This window comes from Oryx dammah, unplaced genomic scaffold (genome assembly GCF_014754425.2).
Source record: "Oryx dammah isolate SB20612 unplaced genomic scaffold, SCBI_Odam_1.1 HiC_scaffold_17, whole genome shotgun sequence".
NCBI lineage: Eukaryota > Metazoa > Chordata > Mammalia > Artiodactyla > Bovidae > Oryx > Oryx dammah.
Genome location: NW_024070201.1, coordinates 61,965,163 through 61,991,004, shown reverse-complemented (window position 1 = coordinate 61,991,004; position 25,842 = coordinate 61,965,163). Strand labels below are relative to the sequence as shown.

Here is a 25,842-nt window from a genome sequence, read left to right as displayed (position 1 = left end):
CCATACTAAGCCTTGCAGTAATTCCAAAAAGCATAGTTTGGAGATGTCTGACGTAGGGGAAGTAATTCTACAAACCATCAGAGCCCATCTTACAGATGTCAGTTTAGTACTGCTACTGCTGCTGCTAAGTCGCTTCAGTTGTGTTCGACTCTGTGAGACTCCATAGACGGAAGCCCACGAGGCTCCCCCATCCCTGGGATTCTCCAGGCAAGAACATTGGAGTGGGTTGCCATTTCCTTCTCCAATCCATGAAAGTGAAAAGTGAAAGTGAAGTCGCTCAGTTGTGTCCGACTCTTAGCGACCCCATGGACTGTAGCCTAACAGGCTCCTCCCTCCATGGGACTTTCCAGGCAAGAGTACTGGAGTGGGGTGCCATTGCCTTCTCAGTGGGGCATAATAATGATGTTGAATCATTTGTTAAAGACAAATTAAATTATGTTTTTCTTCTAAAGAAGGGGAGAAGGATGTAATTCATTCCAGAATTTAAAAATTCAAGATAGCACATATTTTAAAGATATTTTGGCAAGTAAAGGGATGAGCTTTTTTTAAAGATAACTTTTTAAATATACAATTTGATTTATTTATTTATGGCAGTGCTGGGTCTTCATTCCTGCGTGGGCTTTTTTCTAGTTGCAGAGAGCGGGAGCTACTCTCTCTTTGCACTAAGCAGGCCTCTCATTGTGGTGGCTTCCCTTGCTGCAAAGCTTGGGCTCTAGAGCACAGGCTCAATAGTTGTGGCATGTGGGCTTAGTTGCTCTGTGGCATGTGGAATTTTCCCGAATCAGGGATCGGGAGACACAAAGCATGTCTCTCCTGCATTGGCAGGCAGATTCTTTACCACTGAGCCACCGGGAACACTCAGGGATAAGCTTTGATCATCTGATCAATGCTCACCCCGTGATTTCAGGAAAAATTAATTTCAGGAAAATTAATAAATATGTAGGGTAGTTTTACCTTGACAATGTTGTTTAAATGTGGCATCACTACAATAAGAGCAGACACCAATGCTGGAGCTGAATTGGACCTGTAGGGGTAGACAGAATGGACCCTAGGGGTCTGGACAGAGAGAAAAGTTGACACAGGCCTTGGGTGTCAATGTGTATTGACAAATGGTTGAAACAAACCCTAACATGAATACAGCACCACAGGCCTTCAGAAGACAGCCTGCCTTTCTTATCCATGACGGATGGTCTCACACAGGGACGGGAGCAACCCACTCTAGGGGCCATCACTATGCTACTTTTGTTTGCTTGCTTTTTGTTTTTCATTTGGCAGTGCTTTAACAGGCAGGTTTGGGTGTGCATATTCAGGTTCAGCTGGTTGCTGCCCCTCTTTGGTCTAGGCTGGGCCAAGTCGACTGTGCCATAGACTCCTACTCATATAAGGAAGAAACCAGGGGACTGTGACCAGACAGTTTTCAGCTGAAGACATGCAGAAAGCCTTCGGATCTACATGCAAAGTAGTTCTGTCCTGGGTTTCTAATACTTCTTTTTCTGGTATTGCAACTAAAATTCTTATAGGATTTTAAAGTTGAAAGGAACAAACTTGGTAAAGGCTTTGGAGCTGGGAAGATGCAGGTCTGAATGCTGGATACATCATAGGAACAACAATAATACCTACATTATGGGTCTTGTGTAGATTAAGACAACATAAATAGAACATCTAACATGGTGTCTGGCACATAGAAAATACTCAAAAATTGACAGTTAATATAAAAATGTATTTGATTAAGGGTGCCCTCCAGGAAGAGGTGGAATCTGACTGAAAGTGGTTCTCAGACATCTTTATCAAAGGATATCACTACCACCACCACCACTCCCCTAACCCCAACCCCCTCCACGTGCCAACTGTCGACACCTGGTTGGTGAGAGGGGGCCTGAGATAACAAAACACTTAGTCTCAGCCTCACATTCATTTTCTCCCTGAAGTGTGTCAAGCAGGTAAAGTTGTGAGGGAATCAGCGAGGGTCTCACCGAATCAGCCCACTGGCTGGGGAGCTCGTTCTCTCCGGCGTAGGACATCCAGGCCTGGTTCCTGTAGGACGAGGGGGGCGTTGGGATGAAGTAGCCGGTGAAACCAGGTCTGTTGGCAGCTGGGATGGCGAACACTGCTGGCACCGTATTACCTGGCATGGAGGAGATGGATGGGTGAGATTAAGCCAGCGCCTTGCCCACTGGGCTAACATCTGCACAAGCTTGGGGAAGCTGGGAAATAGGATTGTGGCATTGGGGAAGGAGCTCCTGGGGGGAAGGGGCAACAGATCTCCCCCTGTAGCCTCAGCCCCCGCTCACCTGCCCAGACAGTAGTAGAGTCACCTGCTGAGACTTGGACCTGGCTTTCTAGAAAAGCGATGGCTCAACTCCCCTTGTCGAGCCCTCACCAACTCCCCCATCCCCATCCCACACCCCTGATCTGCTGGCAAGAGGAAATGGCACCTTGGTGCCAGGGGTTTTCCTCCCAGAAGGATGGGTGTTCTTAAAGAGCCAAGAAGAGGAACCAAAAGGAATGGGTTTCATTGGTGGAATTTCTGGACACACTATGCTTTAATAAGTGTTGACAATTGGGTGTTTTACCCTAAAAGGAATGGTTTGATTAAAAGAAAAAACCCATTAGGGCATGTCCAAACCTCCATGTTCATTGTTTGTAATAGTGAAACACTGGAAACAACCAGTATGTCCCTCATTAGGGGACAGGATAAACTGTGGCATATCACATAATGGAATACCACATGGCAGTGTAAACAAATGAACTAGATCAATATGAGTGTAGCAACCTGGAGAACCTTTGCTAACAATGTTTAATCAAGAAAATAGTGCAAAAGGAAAGGTATAGCTTGACATCACTTATGTAAATTTAAAATATATACAGCATTAATACAGTATATTGTTGTAACGTAATGGAACGTTAACACCTACAACTTAAGGACTGTGATTACCTCTGGGGAGAAGGAGAATGAGTTGGGGGTAGACAGTTGTATCTGGAATGCTTTTTTTAAAGGTCTGAGGTCTGGAAAGATGTTAACATCCACCCTGACCGTAATATATCTTAGTATTTTGTCAAATTTCAGATATTGTAAACAAATAAGAGCAGTAGCTCTTCTACCCAGGGCTACAGGAGATCCAGAAATACAGTCGCTTTGATCCCTGAGCCTGGCGGACAGAAGGTGGAGAGCCGGGAAGGCAAAGAACAGAGGTAGAGAGGGTGACGCTGGGGCAGGGCGCGGGCTTCTTCCAGGCTTTTCTCCTCTGGCCCACCTGAGTAATTTAAAGCCGACTGATCCAACTGCGCCACGGACACGGGGCCTCGGGACACCTGCGCGAAGGAGGCGCTGTCGTGCAACTGGGCGGGCTCGGGCCCCGCGGACTCGCCCATCCTAGTCTTGCTGCCAACGTCCGAAGTGGACCTGGGCAGGGAGAAAGGCCACCTTAGCCACCTGCTGGGATAGCGGCCCGCGAGGTGAGGCGGGGCTCCCGGGGCAGGTCACCGCCGGGGAAGCGGGGGAGCGCCTCGGCCTCCGAGCGACAGGACTGCTGGGTCCTCGGGCCTGAGTTTGCAGCCCCGGGTCCCCCGATGACAAAGGGAGCCCAGACCTGCAGCAGCCGTCGCGGTGGCCGAGCTGGAGTCATTTTTAGACATTCAAGGTCAGTGCTCCCCTGTGGGTGACTCTTGTGTCTCGGGGGAGAAGAACACTTCATCTCCACATAAACAGGAGCCAAGCAATTAGCATTGGGTCTTAGCTGGGGATGGTCAACCTGGCAGGCGATGACATCACCGGCAGCCAATGGGAAGGCTTCGTCTGGAGAGCGGCTGGAAGCAAGAAGCCCCAGGCTTCGGTAGCTCGGGCTGGGGTCTGCTCTCAGGAGCAGAAGCCTAGCTCTTGCTGAGTGTTATGATGCGAGAACACGTTTTTGTTCCACAGGTAAGCAGAGAATCTGGCCCACTTAACACCCATTTCCACTCAGTGCTCAGAAAGCCAGGTAATAAGAGGGGGCTGGGGTGGGGGCACTGGCCTCTCCCCCCAGTATAAAGGGTGCTTTAGCCAGTCTCTCTCTTCCCTTTGGTGGAGGCACTCCGGCTTTCCGAAAATTCAGATGGAAGGAGGCAAAGACAGCCACAGCAGGCAGCAGGCTGCCAGCCCACAGGGCCACCCTTTGCACAGGGCCGCAAGGGAGCAGGACAGGAGGCAGGGGTCTGAGTCCTAACTACCTCCTCTCTCTGAGCCCCAGTTTCCTCGAAGGGGAGGGTGACTCCATCTCAAAGGTTCCTCTCTGGTCCAACCCTCTGGGTTCCTATGGAGGGAGTGACCTCCTGATACTTGGCGAGGATGACCAATGGTGCAGAAGGACATGAAAGGAGAAAGAAGTAGGTGCGGGCCTTCAGCAAATGTAGCATGAATCACTGATGACAAGCTCCTCCAATTCAGAACCCTCAGCAGTAACTATTCCCCAGGGAGGGTCAGACACAGGCTGTGAGGATTAAACACATGAGGTGGGTGTGGGAGACCAGGACTGTGGGGTCTCTCTCCTTTCTCCTTCTCTCCTTTTCTCACTCCCACAGCTCTGGCTTCTCACGTGCTGTTTCTTAGGCATCAGCTACTCCTTTGGAAAACCATCCTGGGAAAATCCCTGGATTCTGCTCTGTACCCGTGGCCACCTTTGAGGACTCTCAGAGCCTCTGAGATCATTTAGAACTTTGCTTTCATTTGACAGATAAGGAAAGAGGAGCCAGAGAGGTGGGGCATTGTGCCTGGGGTTACACAGCAGGCTACTGGCAGGTAAGGTGGAACCCTGGTCTGCTGTCCCCACCCCCACCCCTACTCTTAGCTTGATTGGGGTCAAAGGGTGATGTCTACATACAGCTCAGCATCCTAAACTGCTGGAAATGAAGGGAGGGTTGTTTCTGAGGAAAACTCATTTCTTTTCACCATTTTCACAAAGTTCAGACCTGTGGCCCACATACAGCGTGACAAGCATTTTGGGGGAGGCTATGGTAGGAAGGCCAGGGCAGTGGCCCATATGGACCCCAAGGCACAGTATGGGCCACTCTCCCAGCCCTGGACATATTGACTATTCCAACCTCCCCAGTGCTCTTGGCTGTTGTTTCCTATCTATATTTAAAGCATGTGCTTTTTATAGTGTTACAAAGCAAAGAGAATGCTGAATATATACTTCCCAGCTGACCAAGTTCATGTACTTTCAGCCTCCCCATCTTGGAAGGCAAGAGTTAGGGCAAGAGCCCAGACACACTGCTCCCCAGCCTCTTGGACAACACCCCTCAGTAACAAAGGGTCTTCTGACACACACACCTGCAGGAGATGCCCAGACTTGAGACAGCTGTTGTGATGGCCCAAACTGGAATAATTTTTAGATACTCAATGTGAAGGCATGAGCAATGTCAAGGCATGAGGTTTTCAGGGTATGGGGCAGTTGACCTTGGGTTTTTTCAATTGTGGATTCTACAGGACTTTCCGTTTTCAATGGTAAGAAAGTAGGCCAGCCCTCTGTGGCCCCCACTTCTTTCACGGCATTCAAGGTGCCCTGGTCACATGGTTGTCTACACAGGTGATGCACCCCCGAGTGGGGCAGGGCATGAAAGAAATATGTCAGGGCAGGGCTCACAGGACCATATCCTCTGCAAAGATACCAAACAAGGCAAAGAAAGGAATGCGTTACCGCCTGAGAGAAGCGACAGCCACAGGGCCCGTCCGTGGAGGCACAGGTGGAGGAGGAGAGCCCATGACCATTTCAGGAAGCTGGGAAAACCTGTAGGCCTGAGAAAGAGAGGAGCAAACAGGGAGACACACGTTAATATCTGGTGCTCAGCAACACACAGGTTCTTCGTACTTAAAAGGGAAGCAGACTTCCGAGGGTTAGACTTTCCTTCTTTCCTCAAACGTCCCCCTTCCATCACCCTTAACTTGTCCCCAGTCCCCTCTTCTGTCTCATCCACCCCCACTCTCCCCTTGCTGGGCCCTTGCAGTCACCATCACCCTTAACTTGTTCCCAGACCCCTCTTCTGTCTCATCCACCCCCACTCTTCCTTCCCTTGCTGGGCCCTTGCAGTCAGAGTCCTTCAGTTGCTCTTAGAATCCACCAAGTTGTTTCCCGCCTTGGGCTTCCCCAGGAATGTTTCTCTCCTGGTTCTTTCCATGGCTCCTTTCTTTCTGTCATTCATCCAGCCCCATAGTCCCTTGGAGCTCCATATTCTGTTTTAGTTTTTTATCATAGCAGTTGTCACTCTGGTATTACAACAAGACTGTAATGAGGGCAAGGGATCTGTTGTCAGCTGTATCTTCTCGCCTGGAACAGTGCCTGTTATATCCTGGATGGGCAATAAATATTAGATAAAGAATGAATCATGGATTGTGCTTTTTTTCTCATTCATGGAAAGCAGGTTTCGTGGGGGAAAGCAATGGGTTTGGAGTCAGGAAGTATGGGTGGAGGTTTGCTAATAAATAGATTTTCTGTCCCTAAGCAAGTCAGGTGACTTCTCTGGACCTCAATGTCTTCTGCTGAGATGGAGACAAGGATGCCTTGCTCAGAGGGGAGGGTGCAAAAAAGATCAGGCCAGGCAGTGTCTGTGTAAGTATTTTATGATCTATAAAGCACTATTTAAAAATAAGGGATCAAAACTGTCAAGTGAAGATTGTAATCAACTCAGGAGGGGAGAAAAGAAAAATGGTCAGAGACAGGACCAGCAAGCCAGACCACAGCCTCTGAGCAGGAGAAAATCTAGGAATGCTCTCTGCAAAGACAAAGCGTGGCTTGTGCTTCTTATTCATTTTTTTCTATAGGTATCATGGCCTGCCATATCTCTTAAGGAACAAGGTGATAGGGCTTTAAACCTGAAGGTATCCAGACAAAAGGTAGCAGGAGAGAGAATCCATAAACAGGATTCTTTAAAATGAATGAGGGCTTTTCCCTCTAGCATTATAGGTGTCCCACATGGCACAGTGGTGAAGAATTCACCTGCCAGTGCAGGAGATGAAAGAGATGTGAGTTTGATTCCTGGGGTAGGAAATGGCAACCTGCTCCCATATGCCTGGAGAATCCCATGGACAGAGGAGCCTGGGGGGCTACAGTCCATGGGGTCACAAAGAGTCAAACATGACTGAGCACACACACATTATGGCAGACTACCTACTCATAAGGGCCAACCCACTAAACAGCAAGTAGATCCTAGGTAAAACATGGCTTTTAATGCATGCTGGAATTGCAAGATGTAAGGAAATCTTAAGGATTCCCATCCACTATCCACCCTTTCCCTCCCACACCATAGCAAACTAAAATAAAAATTGTGAGCTGAAATCAGAGGTGGAAACAATGAGTAGTAAACAAATATGAAAGGTGAGATTGCCCGGAAAACAAATGCCATATTGGCAATCAATTAAGAGATCAAGCCTGGGACAGGCAAGGTGAGGCAGACAGCCAACCTAGGCTCTCCTTTTGGTTCAGTCATTCATGCTCTGTGGACACGTCAGTCCTTCTGTGCCTTATTTTTCTATTACTTATTTTCCTTGTGAAATAAGGCACTGAAATACTTCGTGGGCTTCCACAAAAAAACATTTCTTTAGCCATGAAACCATTCTGGCATAGCCCAAATACATAACCAAATCAAAGCAGAACTGCTCTGGTTGAAGTTGAGGGTGGGGAGGCCCTGGTGAATTTGACCCTTTGCTTACCTGCACGATGGCACCTGGGGACTCCCTGAACCCTATGGTTTTACAGAGTTTGAAAATCATTGTCCTTCCAGCTTGGCATTCCACTATTACCAACAAACCAACAAGTAAGGACACGCCTTTCCCAAAACAGAGAAAGAGGTGTCTAGCCCCTCGTCTCTCTTCTGGCTTCTCCTGATATCAGTAGAGGAGACAGGCAACTTATTTTTATCCCTGGTTCTTGGAAGGCGTACTCTGTAGTCAACACAGTTTTCCAGCCAAGAAAATGCATTCGGGGTCTCTGTCTTGTAACAGTTAACCAAAGAATTGATTAAAAGTTCTGAATTTTTGACAAGTACCAAGGGCATTTCCTTCTTTGGATGATTTTTTCCAGGTACAAAGCAAGCCTGCACAGGAGATCAAGGTCTCCTTTGGTCTGTATCCTTGGCGCTCCTGGGCAGCTGCAGGGTCACAGGAAAAGCAGAAAGGCCACCTTTGCCCTGGGCTGGGGCATTCCCCCCAGCAGTGTCTTGCTCCCTTCCCCTGTGCAGTTCCCCCATGGGTCCAGGGCCTCCCGGATTTGCATTCTGGCTCCTTTTCCATGTGTTTGGAACCTGACTCCCTGCCAGCTGCCTTGTGACTCAGATCTCACTGGAAGCTATTGTTCAAAACTGTTACCTTGTTCCAGGTTTCTAGTTCCATGACAGTGGCCGTGAGGGGCCCAGTCTGGCACCCAAGGACACCATCTTTGGGGATCCCATTCTTTCTAGCAAACCCAGTGGAGAATGAGCCCAGGTGAGACTCCCTGTGTGCTGGGCCCTCCTTGTGCACGTGTATCCATCCAGGGGGGGAATCCGGTCAAGATCAACCTTGGCGGGGGGTAGCACTAGAGGGGTAACAGGTCAAAGGGGGCAGCCTACAGTTGGAGGAACAAATCAGGGTCTCAGACTTTGCACTGGTGGGAGAGCGAGGACTCACAGGCCAAAGCCACCTACTCTAGTTGGAGGCCACGGTCCAGGGTCAGCCAGTCAGCCCCAGGCCAGAGCGGATATGCCAGTTTTCCCATTCCTGCTGATAATGCTGGCTTCCACTGCATGGCGCCCCTTCCACCGCACTGTGAATACTGCTCAGCACAACCTGTGTCCACCTAAGGCCCCATGCAGCTATAAATAACTTTACATCCTATTGCACGAAGTCAAATCTTCCAGAGGATAGTTCTTATTTAGTTGAAAACAGAAGGTGTGGTAACTGAAGACGGACCCCATGGTGAAAACCCAGTGTTTATCTTGATCTCTCAGCTTACCAGGAGTTACTGAGAGCAACACTGGAGCTCTCAAGGCCCTGGGATTCATAGAAAGTTTGAGCTGGAAAGAACAGGAGACACCAAGACCTCACTCCTTACTTTAACACAGAGGGAAAAGGAAACCCAGAGAAGTGAACTGACTTGCCCAAAATCACACAGCCAGTTTAAGGGTACTGTCTCAAAATTCTGAGCCAAGGGTGGCGTGGTGCAGAGTGTATGGGTTTGGAGTCAGACAAAACTGGAGTTGAAACCTGGCTTGACCTTGACCAGGTGCTTGACTTCAAGTAACTTACCTCTCTGTACCTGTTTTCTCATTAGGTAATGAAAGTAACAGGATCATACCCCCATTTCAAAGGCTGTTTAAAAGACTCATTTTATATGTTAATGTGATGTCTGGCACATTGTGGGTACTCAATAAATGATATGCTCTTCCTTCTGAGACAAGATAATATTTTGATACAGTAATTGTAGTAACTAAGACCTTGCCACCACAGTTCCTTGAATCCAGGGCCCTTCCTCTGCCCCAAGAACATCTTGCCTTCCTGCCCCAGGGAAGGAAGTCCACTATCACTAAAGATGGCCCAAGAGCCAACTCTTCCTGGCATTTCAAAAGCTAAAGTTACTAAAATGCAAGAGTTTAGGATTTTGAATATCAAAAACTTAAGCCCTTAAAGCACTCAAAGCTGATGCCAAAACGAGCTTTGAAAGAAGTGAGGTACCTTTAGACCAGCGGTCCCTAAGCTTTTTGACACCTCGGACCTGCTTCATGGGATACAATGTTTACATGGAACTGGGGAGGGGGATGATTTCAGAATGATTGAAGCGTATTACATTTACTGTGCACTTTATTTCTATTATTATTACATCAGCAGCCCCTCAGATCATCAGGCATTAGATCCTGGAGGTTGGCAATCCCTGGTTTAGACCACTCTGCTCCTGTATTAGGCAAAGACCCTTAAGTAAAGAAGAGCAGAGCTTACACGCTAATGAGTCTGGAGAAGGGGCTCTGTGTCCCATCTCAGTCTGGGAGAACAAGGGATGGAGAGGAGAGAATAAATAGAAGGAAGATGCTAGAGAGCGGAGAAGGGCAAGGGGGTGTGTGTGTGTGTAAGGACGATGATAGAGAGGGGCAAGGGCGTGTATGTGTAAGACAGAGAGGGAGAGAAAGAGGAGAGGCAGCAGGGAGAGAGAAGCCTCAAGTGTGTGTGTGTGTGTGTAAGACAGAGAGGGAGGGAGAGAGGGGATAGGCAGAAGGGAGAGAGAAGGCTCAAGCACGGGAGGAAGGGAAAGAGAAGTCCGGAGAGAGAGCTTGTAAGCAGGAGGGCCAGGAAACAGCTGTGCTCTCCCCAGACCAACACCTGCAGACTAGGTGGAAAGGAGCGCTTCTCAGAGGTGCCGCCCAGAGTAGTTAGATGAGAATAAAATGAGACCAAGTATTGAAGCTTTCTTCACCCTCTGACCATGCTTTGCACCATGTAGGCACCCACCCCTACTCCTACACACACACACAAAATAAGCTTAATCAGAGACGGGGAGGGAGGCACTAGAGACTAAGCTTTTGGCACTAGAACACCATTACAGAGAAACAGTTACCTGTCTTGCACACCTGAGTTTGTGAGCTGGGCTGCATATTCCTCTCCTCCCTCCCTCTCTCCACGCAGCATTCCTGAACAAAATGTGATTTTTACTCACTTGAATGATTTCTCTAAGTCTGAAGGGACATGCACTTGCCAGACACTGAGCACGCTGTTGGTTTTCAAGGGGGATTCCTTGGGGCAGCCCATAGGCAAAGATCTCCAACCCAGGTTGTCCCAGGTAATATAGAGCAACCTACCTTCACAGACTCTGGGAGTTGCAACACCCCATTGTTGGCAGCTAGCATAACTGACTCCATCTTGGGCCTGTTCAGTTCCTCCTGTCCTTCCACTGACCCTACCCGAGACTGTACCGCATGGTAAATCACTTCTGTGCTGTCAAGGGCTTTGTAGTTAATAGATATTATCTAATGATCATTAGGTTCCAGGTGGGCTCTATGCTCTGCTATTCTCCAGTGATAAAGGCTTTCATGATCTGGTCCCTGCACCCATAAGACTAATTACCCATCATAAATCTTGACTTAGGAATGCCTCCCTGACTCCCTGTCCCCCAAACCCTAGGTTAACTATAAAACTGTCCCAGCAGCCCCTCTGCAGTGTTGAGTGCAGCTGCTAATGCTTCTGGATCGCCCCCTGCCCCATCCTACCCTGTACGTAAGTTACCCTATAATACCGATCCATTGATTACATGAAACTGCCTCATTTTTCAGTCTCCAGATACCTTCTTGGTTTGTTGGGTTCCCTCCATCCTTAAACACCATTCAGCACTGCTTAGGGTAGACCTCTCCTGTTGTTCCAACTTCACCAAACTGCCAATGACTTTTATGCAAGAACTAACATTGAAACCCCCCCACCCCCACCCCGACACTTCCTGCCCCACCAAACCTAGCTGGATGGGAGCTCAGAATAGATTCAAATTAGATTTAGAGAAACATAAGAAATGTTTAACATTTTTTGAACCCAAGTGCTGTGGATGTAAATTCCCGCCTGATAGGCCTGGTTATCTCATCATTAAGAAAGTTTAAGACGGAGTCTTTTGTTTTATTTTTGAGGGGAGAGGAGGAAAACAGGCTATAATCTTTTCAATTCTATCTTAGTAGAGATGTCTCTCTTACAAGGGGTATGATAGGGATGAACAAAACCCCATCCAACTGGGGAGGCTTCCTTATAAGAAGAGCACACTCTGAAGTTTAGATTTGAGTTCTCATCAGAGCCTGGGACAATCTTCTGGCTTACCTGGCCAGAGGGTGGAAAGAACATGGGCTTGGAAGTTAGAGAGCCCTGGGTTCCAACCCCAGTTCTGTCCTGTGTCACCTTGGGCAACTTTCTTTACTTCTCCAGGTCTTAGTTTCCCATGGAGTACGTGGGGGATAGTAACGTTGACTTCATGGGGTGGTTGTTAGATCAGAAGAGACAATGTGCATGTGTGCTAAGCTGTGTCTGACTCTGTGTGACCCCACAGACTGTAGCCCACCAGACTCCTCTGTTCCTGGGATTCTCCAGGCAAGGATTCTAGAATGGTTGGCATGCCCTCCTCCAGAGGATCTTCCAAACCCAGGGATTGAACCTGCATCTCCTGTGCCTCCTGCCCTGCAGGCGGATTCTTTACCACCAGTAACACCTGGGAAGCCTTGGAAGAGACAAGAGCACTTAGCCTAATATTCTATTTAGTGGGAGCTCCATAGATAGCAGCTGTTGTTATTATCACTGTTCGTTACATTTGTAAGGCCTCTAGTGGGAAAGATGTTTTCACCCTGCTGCCTTTCTTGGAGGGCTTCCTGGGTAGCTTAGTAGTAAACAATCTGCCTGCAGATGTAGGTGACACAGGAGATGAGGGTTTGGTTCCTGGGTCGGGAAGATCCCTGGAGAAGGAAATAGAAACTCCAATATTCTTGCCTGGAAAGTGCCATGGACAGAGGAGTCTGGTGGGCTACGGTCCATGGGGTCACAAAGAGTCAGACACAACTGAGCATGCACACTTACCTTTCTCGGCATCCCCTACTCTGACACCAACAGGAAGGCTATAGGATGTTTTCATTCCACTTGGCAGAGACCCATTATGGCTGCTAGCAAAATTGGGTTGGTCATTAGGTGTCAAGTCCAATTTCTTCACAGATTCAAGGGGTAAAATATGATCAACAGTCTCCTGAACTGAGGTGCAGGAATCCCCAGCTGCCAGCAATAACCTTTTCCATGATATAAATGCCATCAGCCTGGCCGAATGCATTTAGAACCAGCAACTTCCAATTATCCTCCAGTAGAGCTTGGAGTGCTTCCTTTTTGGAAGCTGAAAAGTAATCATAGTTATCATTCTAAATTGCCACCTTGTCCATTGATTTCCACATTATCATAGCACAAGAGGGCTTGGCAAGAACTTGGGTTAAGAATTATCATTGCTATTGTGTATTGTTAGCCATTTCTCTTTTCATTAAAATAAGGACCTCATGTGTTGTTGGCATAAGGAAACCTTAACAATGAAAAAACTGCCTTTGATATTCAGTTTGATGGATTGTCTCTCTGCTGTGTTATTTCTCAATCCACTTCCACCCTTTGGTGGCTTCATTTTTTTCAAAGTATATAATACGAATGTTTCTGCCTTTCTTGGCACAACTGCCAATCCTGAATTATAGCAAACAGAACCATCTAAGCTTTCATATTCCCACAATGACATTTTTAGACGGTTTTGTTAAATTGAGGCATATGGATGTGGGTTGTGGCATCTTCTGGCCTGTCATTGGAACTCATCCTAGCTGTTTAAGTTTTTCTCTCTGAAATCCAGATCTGTTCACAGATCCCCAGAATCTGGCCTCCAGCTAGAGGGGCCCAGTCATTCCTGAGGATCATCTTTAAACAGAAGTGAGGCTTCCCTGAGCACCCAGAGCATGCTCTTAAAAAGAGTATAACAGAGTAGAAGAAAAAGATGTCATCTCAGAAGTGTCAGGAAAAGGAGTATAACAGAGTAGAAGAAAAAGATGTCATCTCAGAAGTGTCAGGAAAAGGGAGACGAGCAGTGGAACCCAGTGGGAAAAAAAAAGAATATTTTTATAATAATGGATACATTTATCCAGTAATTCCATGTACCAGGCTCCATACAAAGCACTCTGATTAAACTCCACTAACACCTGCTGGGTGCTAAGTGCCAGGACCGTGCTGAGCATTTTCCATGAATTATCATCCTTTCCCCACTGCAGCTCTCTTCTCATCACCATGCTATGGCTGAGACAGGAGGCTCAGAGTTACGGTCACCGGGTAAGGTCATACAGTTGGTGAGTGCCATCCACTCTGGGTAGAGGGAGAATTTGGGGATATGGTCAATGTCTGGAATCAGAAAGGATGAGTCAATGAAACTGAAGTCAGTGTGGATCAGTGTAAGAATGGATACAGGTAGCCCTCCCCCAAAGGACAGCCACTTTATGTGGTAAGATTAGAGTGTTTTCAACATCTCAGTGAGAAAATCCCTTCTTTCCCCATAAAGAAGAGTACCAATTTAATGGGCAATTAGTTACGAAAACTGTAATTGTGGAAACTGTAATATGACTGTCATGGGAAAGTATTTTAAAGTACCCAATTTGCAAACCTCAGTGAGCATTTTTCTAACTCTTTCTGAAAAAAAAGGGTATGTGGATTCTCATCTGATGGGAGCATGGCCAGTGGCGGCCCCAGAGTTGCCGGCACTCTTCTGGAAGTCAGTGTTTCTTGAACAGATCCAGCAAAGTTCCTGGATGGCAGAGGCAAACTCCTATTCCTGAGATCTGGGCATTGACCTTAGTCTTCTTTTTAACTTAAACATTGTGTTAAGGGGACTTCCCTGGTGGTCCAGAGGCTAAGAGTTCACACTCCCAAAGTAGGGGGCCCAGTTTCGATGTTTGGTTGGGGAACTAGATCCTGTATGTTGCAATGAAGACAGCACAGCCAAATAAATAGTAAATATTAAAATAAAATCCTTTAAAACATTAAGAATTTTGCACTGTATTCCACCTGTATCTCAGAAAAATGGGATGCAAAAAAGATGTCCCACATTCACCCTATTTCCTTTACTGACTTTGCTCTCTGGGTTTGCATATCACAGGCTGAGAAAAATGACTCTAATATCAACCAGTTTTCCTTCTTAATAATGTCGTACTTTCCCTACATTGGCTTTTACTTAATGAAAGACCATAAAGTGAAGTTGCTCAGTCGTGTCCAACTCTGCAGTCCCATAGACTGTAGCCTGCCAGGCTCCTCCGTCTACGGGATTTTCCAGGCAAGAATACTGGAGTGGGTTGCCATTTCCTTCTCCAGGGGAGCTTCCCAACTCAGGGATTGAACCCAGGTCTCCCCCACTGCAGGCAGTCACTTTACCATCTGAGCCACCAGGAAAGCCCAAAGTGAAAGTCGCTCAGTTGTGTCCGACTCTTTGCAACTCCATGGACTATACAGTCCATGGAATTCTCCAGGCCAAAATACTAGAGTGGGTAGCCTTTCCTTTCTCCAGGGGATCTTCCCAACCCAGGTATCAAACCCAGGTCTCCCTCATTGCAGGTGGATTCTTTACCAGCTGAGCTACAAGGGAAGCCAATGAAAGACCATGTTGACCAGCAAATATTCTGGCCCATCTGGTCATTCAGCTTCTCACTGCAGGTTTGTAAGTTAATATTAATAATAAAGCAGTTTCACTGAGTTTAAGCAGCATGATCTGATCACCCTGGAGTGAATGGACAAAACAGAAGTTCTGCACCTGCTGACCTAAAGACAAACTCTCGCAGTGATGATGACCTCATCCAAGTACAGGTGTCCCTGCCCCAAAGGCTCAGTTTGAAATCAACTTTGGTCTTTATTTTTTGGGCTCCAAAATCACTGCAGATGGTGATTGCAGCCATGAAATTAAAAGACGCTTACTCCTTGGAAGAAAAGTTATGACCAACCTAGATAGCATATTGAAAAGCAGAGACGTTACTTTGCCGACTAAGGTCCGTCTAGTCAAGGCTATGGTTTTTCCTGTGGTCATGTATGGATGTGAGAGTTGGACTGTGAAGAAGGCTGAGCGCCGAAGAATTGATGCGTTTGAACTGTGGTGTTGGAGAAGACTCTTGAGAGTCCCTTGGACTGCAAGGAGATCCAAACAGTTCATTCTGAAGGAGATCAGCCCTGGGATTTCTTTGGAAGGACTGATGCTAAAGCTGAAGCTCCAGTACTTTGGCCACCTCATGCGAAGAGTTGACTCATTGGAAAAGACTCTGATGCTGGGAGGGATTGGGGGCAGGAGGAGAAGGGGACGACAGAGGATGAGATGGCTGGATGGCATCACTGACTTGATGGACGTGAGTCTGAGTGAACTCCGGGAGTTGGTGATAGACAGGGAGGCCTGGCGTGCTGCGGTTCATGGTGTCGCAAAGAGTTGGACACGACTGAGCGACTGAACTGAACTGAACTGAACTTGGTCTCTCCTGATAAGAGTTTTATCAACAGGGAAAGGCTGGGCCAGAGACTGACATTCAAAGAGAAAGACTGAGGGGATTAGGAATAGTGTTAAGAGAAGACATCTCAGGGACCCAGTGAAGGAGGGAATCTGGAGCAAAGAACAATAGGGAAGTTCACAACAGTGTTTAGGTGGTTACGTAGCAAAACGGCAATTTATTAACTGCCACTGTAGTGGTGCTGTTGGAGGCTGGTGGCTGAAGTTATCAAAAGGCTCCACAAGTTCACAGGTGTCCCGAATAGTCTACTGGAAAATGAAAGATGGAGAGACAATATAACAGCAGAAGGCAGGTTAAGAACATGGGCTTTGTCACCAGATGGCCTGACTTTGGGTCCTGGCTCCGCCCCTTCCTGGCTGTGTGACTTGAACAAGCTGTGAAACCTCAGTTTCAACATCTGTAAAATAGGGATAAAACTAGTAACTGTCTCAGAGGCATATAGTAAGAACTAAATAAATGAGTTACATAGATATACACTTAGATCACTACCTAGTCACAGTGAAGCACTCAATAAATGTTAGCTTTTATTAGTGTTGTTCACTTGAGAAGTTGAATCCAGCTCTTTGCAACTCCATGGACTATGGCATGCCAGGCTTCCCTGTCCTTCACTAGTTCCTGAAATTTGCTCAGATTCCTGTCCTTCGAGTCGGTGATGCCATCCAACCATCTTATCCTCTGTCGCTCCCTTCTCTTCCTGCCTTTAATCTTTCCCAATATCAGGGTCTTTTCCAATGAGTTGGCTCTTCACATCAGGTGGCCAAAATACTGGAGTTTCAGCTTCAGCAACAGTCCTTCAAATGAATAATCAGGATTGATTTCCTTTAGGATTGACTGGTTGGATCTCCTTGCAGTCCAAGGGACTCTCAAGAATCTTCTCCAACACCACAATTTGAAAGCACCAATTCTTTGGTCCTCAGCCCTGTTTATGGTCCAACTCACATCCACACATGACTACTACTGGAAAAATCATAGCTTTGACTATATGGACATTTGTCAGCAACGTGGCTTCTCTAGCTTTTATTAGATAATTACATATCACAATGATATTTATAATGCTCTATTAATGAGTAACTTGGAGATAGGGTATGAAATATTATAAGGGTAGAATCGATATATCACATAAAGCATTGTCTATTATGGTCTGTGGCTTATAAAACTATTTCTTTTTAAAAAGATTTTCTGTAGATGCTATGGTGATGAACTAATTAAATGCAAACTAATTAAAATGGTTGCTTAAATCATGGAAGTCTTTAGTCACTGGGTACTTTCTCAAATACTGAAGTACAGTTACTAGTTAGTGAGATGATCATAACAAACCTTTATGGCATTTACTGGGTGCCTGGCATCCCTCTAGTACCTCATGTTAATCTTTACAACCACCTTAGGAAGTCAGTGATTTTTCTTATCTGTTTATTTCACCTGTAGAAAATCTAAGTAACATCCCCAAGTCACAAAGCCGCTGAATGCTAGAACTGGAATTCAAAGTCAAACCACCCGCCTCCAGAGCCTCTGCTTAGAACTACGCGCTCCATGGCCCCCTGATGTGGGGCCTTGCCCTACATTTTGACATTTAAATGAGGTCCTTGCCCTTGGGGTTGTAGAAAACCACCAGTGCACAAAGAATGAGGTCTGGCCTTCACAGGAGGGATAGAAAAGGAAATTCATTCAAAAACGTGTTTCAGCTGGACATCAGGGCTTCCCGTGTGCCTGTGCCCACAGGACTGAAAGCCTTAGGCTTGGATCAAGGATGGAGGATGGGATGAGAGCCCAGCAAAGGTCATCTCCAAATCCCAAGGTGGCTCATCACAAAAGTCCCCACCCTGAGACCCCGGGGGCACACCGGGGACAGGCAGATCTGATGATGACAGGCAGAGGGGAGGGACGTTTGACTTACCGGCCGGGGCAGACTGTACTGGTACATTTCTGGGCGGTAGGTCGGCACCCACTGCACTCCAGCCCTGGGCCGTGTCATGGTTCCCGGAGCGCTGGTCACCACCTCGGAGTAGGGCAGGTGCTGGGCGGAGCCGTAGGCCTCCGGGTGCCGGCCCTGGCCTGCGTGGCCCGCCGATGCCAGGCTGAAGGCCTCCTCTAGCAGCATGTGCATCTGTTGCCGGACCTCATCGATGGAGGGCTGCGAGCTCAGCGTGGAGGTCTCTGAGTGGCCTTTCACCTGCCTCGGCCGGCCGTAGCCTCGGGGCTCATTCACTCTGTCGATGTTCGTTTCCTCTATGATCTCAGGCTCTGTCTGTGGGACCAAACAAACGCCCAGCGATTTGTTAATGAACTTTCCTTCTATTAATGTTGTCTGTAACTTACTCTAAAATGTTCCATTTGGACAAGTGATATTAGGCATTTGTGCTAATTTATGTTATACCCTAGGTGCCCTCTCCAGGAATTCACACTACAGGGCTATTCAGCTAGTATTGTATCAGTGAGGCCATGCTCCAACTATCTATGTGAAATGAACCTCAGTAGTTGGAGCGTAAGGAATGCACTGCTGCTAAGTCACTTCAGTCGTGTTCGACTCTGTGCGACCCCATAGATGGCAGCCCACCAGGCTCTGCCGTCCCTGGGATTCTCCAGGCAAGAACACTGGAGTGGGATGCCATTTCCTTCTCCAATGCATGAAAGTGAAAAGTGAAAGTGAAGTCACTGAGTCGTGTCTAACTCTCAGCGACCCCATGGACTGCAGCCTACCAGGCTCCTCCATCCATGGGATTTTCCAGGCACGAGTACTGGAGTGGGGTCCCATTGCCTTCGCCGAAGGAATGTACCAGGCTTTGCTAATTAGCATAATGAGGATGAGAAATGGCTTCTCACTGATGACATTAACAATATCCTTTAAATCAGGGGCCCCCAACCTCCAGGATCTAACGCCTGACAATCTGAGGTGGAGCTGATGTAATAAGAATAGAAATAAAGTGCACAATAAATGTAATGTGCTTGAATCATCCTCCTGAAACCACCTCCACAACCCCAGCCCCAGTCTGTGGAAAAACTGTCTTCCACAAAATCTGTCCCTGGTGCCAAAAAAGGTGAGGACTGCTGCTCTAAAACCTTTCACTGACATTCTTTACCCTTATGCCTTTTAGGTAAAGGAATCCAGAACACCTTGTAGTCCACACCCAAGGGTTGGTGTTCTAGACCATAGACTAACTCTCTAAATGGTCCTGTGCCCAGGGATTGAGCGAATTGCTGGTTGCCTGATGCCATTTATCAGAGAGTAACAACATCAGATCTCAAAGGGTGGAGCCCTTAGAAACTCTAGGGTCAGGGCCCAGCAGTCAGTGCCTTAACAAGCCCTCCAGGAGATTTGGATGGTTGCTCAAGTTTGAGACCCACCACTCGAGAATGTTTGCCTGCCTTCTTCCAGTGAACCTTCCACTCAGGAAGCAGTTGCAGTACCCAAATGAGCAGAGGATTGGGACTTGATCAGCTTCCAGAGCAGGCTGCCTGCCCTGTCTTATGTCTGCCAGCCTAGGAATGCTTATTTAATAAGCATTCATAACCTGTATGTGTGGCAGGTTTTGCTCTGAGATATGCTTTTGTAATAAGATGATGGTGGGACTGTGGAGACTAGTTAATCCACACCCACTTCAACTATGCCCATGGCTACTGCTGCTGCTGCTGCTGCGTTGCTTCAGTCGTGTCTGACTCTGTGCGACCCCATAGACGCGGGCCCACTGTCTCTGGGATTCTCCAGGCAAGAACACTGGAGTGGGTTGCCATTTCCTTCTCCAATGCATGAAAGTGAAAAGCAAAAGTGAAGTCGCTCAGTCGTCCCCGACTCTTAGCGACCCCATGGACTGCAGCCTACCAGGCTCCTCCATCCATGGGATTTTCCAGGCAAGAGTACTGGAGTGGGGTGCCATTGCCTTCTCCAATGCCCATGGCTACTACTATCTGCTAAAAGAACCTGAGAGTTCTGTGTGAATAAACTAGCATAGATTAGTTTGCCACCCTTCTCTTCATCCATGACACAACTGTCACCTTAGGAAAATTAGAAAATACAGATAGAGCAAGTGGAATAGGGCAGAGATGCCTCAGGGCAAAACCAAGAGATGAGGAACTGCTAAGATAATACCACCAAGTTGCTGCCCTCAGGGCAAATGCTGCCACAATGACCAGGTCTAAAAGGCCAGCCAAGAAGAGAAAAGACAGCACAGGAAAGCTGTTCCAACTGAAACAGTTGCTTAACTTTTTGGTGTTTTGATTTCCTCATCTGTAAAATGAGGATAATAAGACCTGCCTCAAAGGGTTTTATAAGGATTGAATAAGATGACTGAGGTAAAGAGTTTAGAACAGTAGCACATGGTAAAAACACAATAATGGTAGCTTTTATCATCGTCATAATTGTCATTATTCTTTTATTCATTCAACCACATGTTATTTATCATAAATAGAGCACTCAGATGGGCTTCCCAGTGGCACTTCTGGGTGGGAAAGAACCCGCCTGCCAACGCATGAGACCTAAGAGATGTGGGTTCTTTCCCTGGGTCTTGAAGATCCTGGAGGAGGGCATGGCAACCCCCCTCCAGTATTCTTGCCTGGAGAATCCCATGGACAGAGGAGCCTGACAGCCTACGGTCAATGGAGTTGCAGAGAGTCGGACACAACTGAGCAACCGAGCACACAGGCACAGAGCACTCGGATACAGAAGAATGTGCACATTAAGAAAATGTCATCAGGGGACCCATCCGTTAAGGGGAGCCCTTCCCTCATTAAAACCTAGATGTGGAAGGTCAGAACTACATTATTTTTCATGTTTTAAAAATGTATTTACTTTTCTTTAGTATTAATACACATACATTAGAGAAGAAATAAAAAAAAATACAGAAAGCATGAAAAAGAAATTAGACATCTCCTGTAACTTTATCACACAAAATTAGGGCTTGTATAGTTCAAGATCAAAAGACAAGATTCTCTGCCAACTTGCAAGTCTAGATTTATCAACACATTCACAAACAGTGAATAATTCAGAATACTATTTTTATATCAACACAAGCAAGGATAGATTTATGGAGTAGAGTGTAAAATTACCTCTGTGATAACAAACAAGAACTCAAAGACATTTCATGCCTGGGTGTATGCCCCCAGATCCTGGGCTGGAGATGCACGGGGGCTCTTATGCCTGGGGGTTCTTTAGGAAAGGGTTTGAGATCACCCTTAGGGAAATATGCTCCCTGAAGACCCCAGAGATACCTTCTAGGGTAATGAAAACAACCTCTTTTTTTTTTTGGTCATTGTTAACTTTTCATTTTTTTGTATATATCTAGAGCCTGTTACACAGACTGAAGGAAGTATGAAAGCAACTTCTGAATGACATTTTCATACAATGCTTAGAACATTCTGAATGGAACTCCAGAGCCTGAGGGACTTGAGGAGTCTGTTTCACTCAAGCCCTATTTTAAGGCTGAGGAGCTGGAGGCCACAGCAGTTAAGTGACTGGCCCAATGTCCACCAGAGCGGGCAGAGGCACAGTCTTGCTCTCCCAGCTCCAGTCCCAGGCATGCCGTGCTGCACCCCACTGCCTCTCACAGCTCCCTGTCAGCACTGGTTGCCACCCACACGTTGCCCTTCCCCCTGACCTCTCCAGTCTCCCTGATAAATAATGCATTAGCAGCAGCAGCAGGGCTACACTGCTCCCAGGTGGGAGATGAACGGTGCTGAGGCCGGCTATGAATCTCCCTCCCGTCAGCTGTGCTGTGCATTTCCAGTCATACTGGTGGGTCTCTTATTATGTGAATTTATAGCTGTGCCTTCAGCAGAGCCAAAACAAACTTCTTAGCAACAACTTCCTACTCACCCATTTCCCTAGGATCCCTGGGGTGGGGCTGTACTGAACTGGGGAGGGCGTTCTCTGAGCAAGGCTTGGGGAAGACATTATCTTTGCCAGGGAGGTAGAGATACATTCTGTAGAATCCTATGGCATCTACCCATAACACCCCAGTGGAATCAACCTCTGCTCACCCTGCTCGAGTTTTCTTCTTGTGCGGTTGTGGGGGGTTCCCTTTAACTGGAGGGACCAGAGTCATAACCCAAGTATGACCTCAACAGGTTTGTGCTAAAGAAGTCCTGTATTCCCACTGTTCTCACTTGGTTGTTTAGTCTCCTGACATCTATAGAATGGGAACAAAGCGAGCACTCATTATTTCCTGGGATTTCCCATTTTCACATTTGATTTGCTTATTTAATCTCAAGCAAGTCTGAATGCTCTCTGAGCCCATTTTACTCATCTCTCGTGAGCTGAGAACAAGGCATTTGGCATTCAATAAAGCTTTGTGAAACTGAACCAAAATAAAAACATCTGTTTAATTAACCACGGAGTATTAATAGAAATTGAGGCTAAGATAAAGGGCATGTTCGCCAACAAATTTCCTCCAATACTGCAGGACCACAGATAAGGTACACGAACTCCCTACGCCTCAGGCTCCTCACCTGTAAAATGGGAGCACTAACCATGGTCTGGGATGTCCCTTCTGGTTCCTACATTGACTCTGATTTAGGTTGATTTCTTGGAGTCTGGCTGCTCAATAGAATCCACATTCCTCCTACAATCGTGGTTCTTGGGAGAATCTGATGTCCATTCATAAGGGCAATCCCTCCTCCCTCTGTATCACCTCCCTCCCTACCTCAAAATATATGAGTAGTGATAACTTTTTTCTTTTACTTAACAGATAATCGTTGATTTCAACCCCATGATCAGCCTTGGGTTGGGTGTTGCACATATGATTAATAAGGCAGTGTCATAGTCCTCAAGGAGCTCCCAGTCTACAGAAGGAGACAAGTGACACAACAATAATAATAATAACAGCAAATGTTTACTGACAGCTTGTGTGCCAGACACTGTTCTAAGTGCTTTATATAAATCTTACAATAATCTATGAGGCAACAACTATAGCTATTCTTATTTTACAGTTGAAAACATTATTGAGGCATTGACAGATCAAATATCTTGCCCATAATTGGTGGAGCTGCATTTTGAACCCAGAAAGTCTGATTCCAGCACCCAAGCTCTCACCCACCACATATACAAACAGATCCAACACCGTTATCACAGATGTGGGCTCTTACAGAGGGACAGGCATCTTTGACCAGGAAGACAGACTACAAAGTAATACTTGAGATAATCTACCTCATCAGACTGGGCTTCCCAGGTGGCGCTAGTGGTAAAGAACTGGCCTGCCAGTGCAGGAGACATAAGAGATGCAGGTTCAATCCCTGGGTTGGGAAGATCCCCTGGAGGAGGGCACGGCAACCTACGTTAGTATTCTTGCCTAGAGAATCCCATGGACAGAGGAGCCTTGTGGGTTACAGTCCATAGGGTCACACAGAGTCAGACATGACTGAAGCGACTTAACATGCGCACACACCTCATCGACTTCTATAAGGATGTAAAGCATCGATATGCAAATATCAAGTGTTTAGAAGACTGTCTGGCACATAAGCAGACACTTTCATATTGTCTGTCTCCTCCCACAAACTGGGGGCTCCTTTAAGGCAGGTCAGTGTCTTACTGCTATATCCACAGCCCCCAATTCAGAACTTTAGCCCAAAGCTGAAACCAGTAATTGCCTCTTAAGCAAAAGAACTGAACAGAGCAGGTGATCAGAGTTCCTCGAGGACCTGAGATGTGCTGGAGCTGTGCTAGGCTTTTCCATTTATGGTCCCTCACCAGTCCCCGAGGACCATGTGGTTGTCCCCATTTTCCAGGTAAGACATATGTGTCAACTAGTTTAACCTGCTCCAAGTCCTTCTCCCATTTTTGAAAATACCTTTTGCTTTTATTTGACAGAAAGGGGTGACAGGCACAAAGACAGATCTCAGTGTTGGCTGATGGTTGGCTTGGGTACAAATATCAGTGGCGTATCTGGGACAGAGAATATATCTCTAAACCTCCTTAACTTAGGGTTTACCATACTTACTTTTCCAACCTTATAATTCTGAGAAGCACTGGGGAAACTTTTTTTTCCTCAAACGATTTTTATAAATCAATCAAGATATACTTCAATAAAAATTCTAAGAATTTAATCAGGGAATGTCTGTTCATGGTAGAAAATTAGAAAACACAGATAAGCAAAAGGAAGGAAATTAAAATCCACTCTAATCCTATCACCAGAAATAACAAAATGTTAACATTGTGACCTTCGTGCATGTCCTTGCAGCTGTTTTCTATGCATATGAAATAGAATGAAGATTATGAATGCTGGCGTATTACCAACACCCTCCCAGTTGCTCACCCACCCCACCCACTGCCCTACTCCAGTTAGCTACAAAGAATCCTGGCTTGGACCATCTCAGTTTCTCCCCTCCTCTTCTTTCAAGCAGAGCCCACCACTTGGCACAAGATTCTCTGGCTTCTGTGATGGAGAACAGAAAGTACGGGAGGGCACTGATGCAGAAGGGCAGAGGGCTGCAGGATTGTCTTAGTGAGATTTTGGGTAGAGATGCAAAAGCAGCTATGCAGCATGCGACTGGGAAAGGAATTAAGGATATTGAAAAAGTATTACTGGGCACGACAGGATAGCCTTCAGGTACAGAAGCAGAAGCAGGGCTTTCCTGGTGACTCACGCGGTAAAGAATCTGCCTGCAATCCAGGAGACTCGAGTGCAGTCCCTGGGTCAGGAAGATCCCCTGGAGAAGGGAATGGCTACCCACTCCAGTATTCTTGCCTGGAAAATTCCATGGACAGTGCAGCCTGGCAGGCTACAGTATATGGGGTTGCAAAGAGTCAGACACAACTGAGCAACTAACACTTTTCACTTTCTTTCATAACTATTTAAAGTTTACTTTTGTTGATATAATTATTTTGACTTAGATACACTCTCAGACTAAGCCATCTGGGTCATGATTTTACAAACAGTACAATTGCACACATATATATTTTGTAAATGTATATAAATTAAATGTCCCATTTAATAAAAATCCTCCTACATATATGAATATCTTTTTATACAACATTGCAAATAAATATCTCTGTCAATAAAAATATGGTATTTATAGGGAATAACTTTAAAAGATTTCACTGCATTCTGTTATATGGAGTTTTCAACCTATATGTAACTATCCACTCTTTATGTAGTTTCCCAATGAAGTGAAATCTGTATATTGCAGTTAAAATTCTGAATATAACCATGCATTTAACCTTATGTTAAATTCCTGGAAGTAGAATTACTGAGTTAGAGAAAACATACATATTTAAGATTTTGGATACTTATGGTATATAAGTGAGACAGGCTGAGACCCAGGACTTTTTGCTGTAGTGTCTGGACCTGGACAAACATCTCCTCCAGCAACAAAATACAAAGGAACTAAATATAAGAGACTAAAAATAACTGCATACATGTGCTGTTGGGCCAAATGATGAACAATAAGATACAAGAGGGCCACAAACCAGCTGCCACTAGTGAAGTGCCAGGAGCAAAAGAAGAGTACTGCTTGATCGCTGCACTCAGGCACCACCAAGAGGGTGGGCGGACCACCTAAGCTACGCCTCCTGCCCAACCCACCAGATCCGCCCTCTCCCTCACCCCACTAAAGGAACCAGCTCATCCCACTACCTTGGGAGCAAGGGCACCTGCTTCTGATTTTCACTCCCTTGCTTGAGTTCCTCTGCTGGCCTGTTATCAATTTCTATCAATTAAAGATCTGCAGAGTACATCATGAGAAACGCTGGGCTGGAAGAAGCACAAGCTGGAATCAAGATTGCCGGGAGAAATATCAAGAACCTCAGATATGCAGATGACACCACCCTTATGGCAGAAAGTGAAGAGGAACTAAAAAGCCTCTTGATGAAAGTGAAAGAGGAGAGTGAAAACATTGGCTTAAAGC

General features: G+C 46.5%; 1 protein-coding gene across 1 annotated transcript in view; it reads right to left on the bottom strand.

Annotated features, from left to right (window-relative positions):
• The window catches only part of KIAA1549L (KIAA1549 like), a 303,264-nt gene that overhangs the window by 8,548 nt on the left and 268,874 nt on the right, over nt 1–25,842 (bottom strand). The window contains exons 18-21 of the mRNA XM_040257699.1: nt 17,906–18,256; nt 5,673–5,770; nt 3,255–3,403; nt 1,974–2,125 (exon numbers count right to left, since the gene is read on the bottom strand). Of these exons, the coding sequence (XP_040113633.1) occupies nt 1,974–2,125; nt 3,255–3,403; nt 5,673–5,770; nt 17,906–18,256 (750 nt within the window). The remainder of the gene's footprint in view (nt 1–1,973; nt 2,126–3,254; nt 3,404–5,672; nt 5,771–17,905; nt 18,257–25,842) is intronic.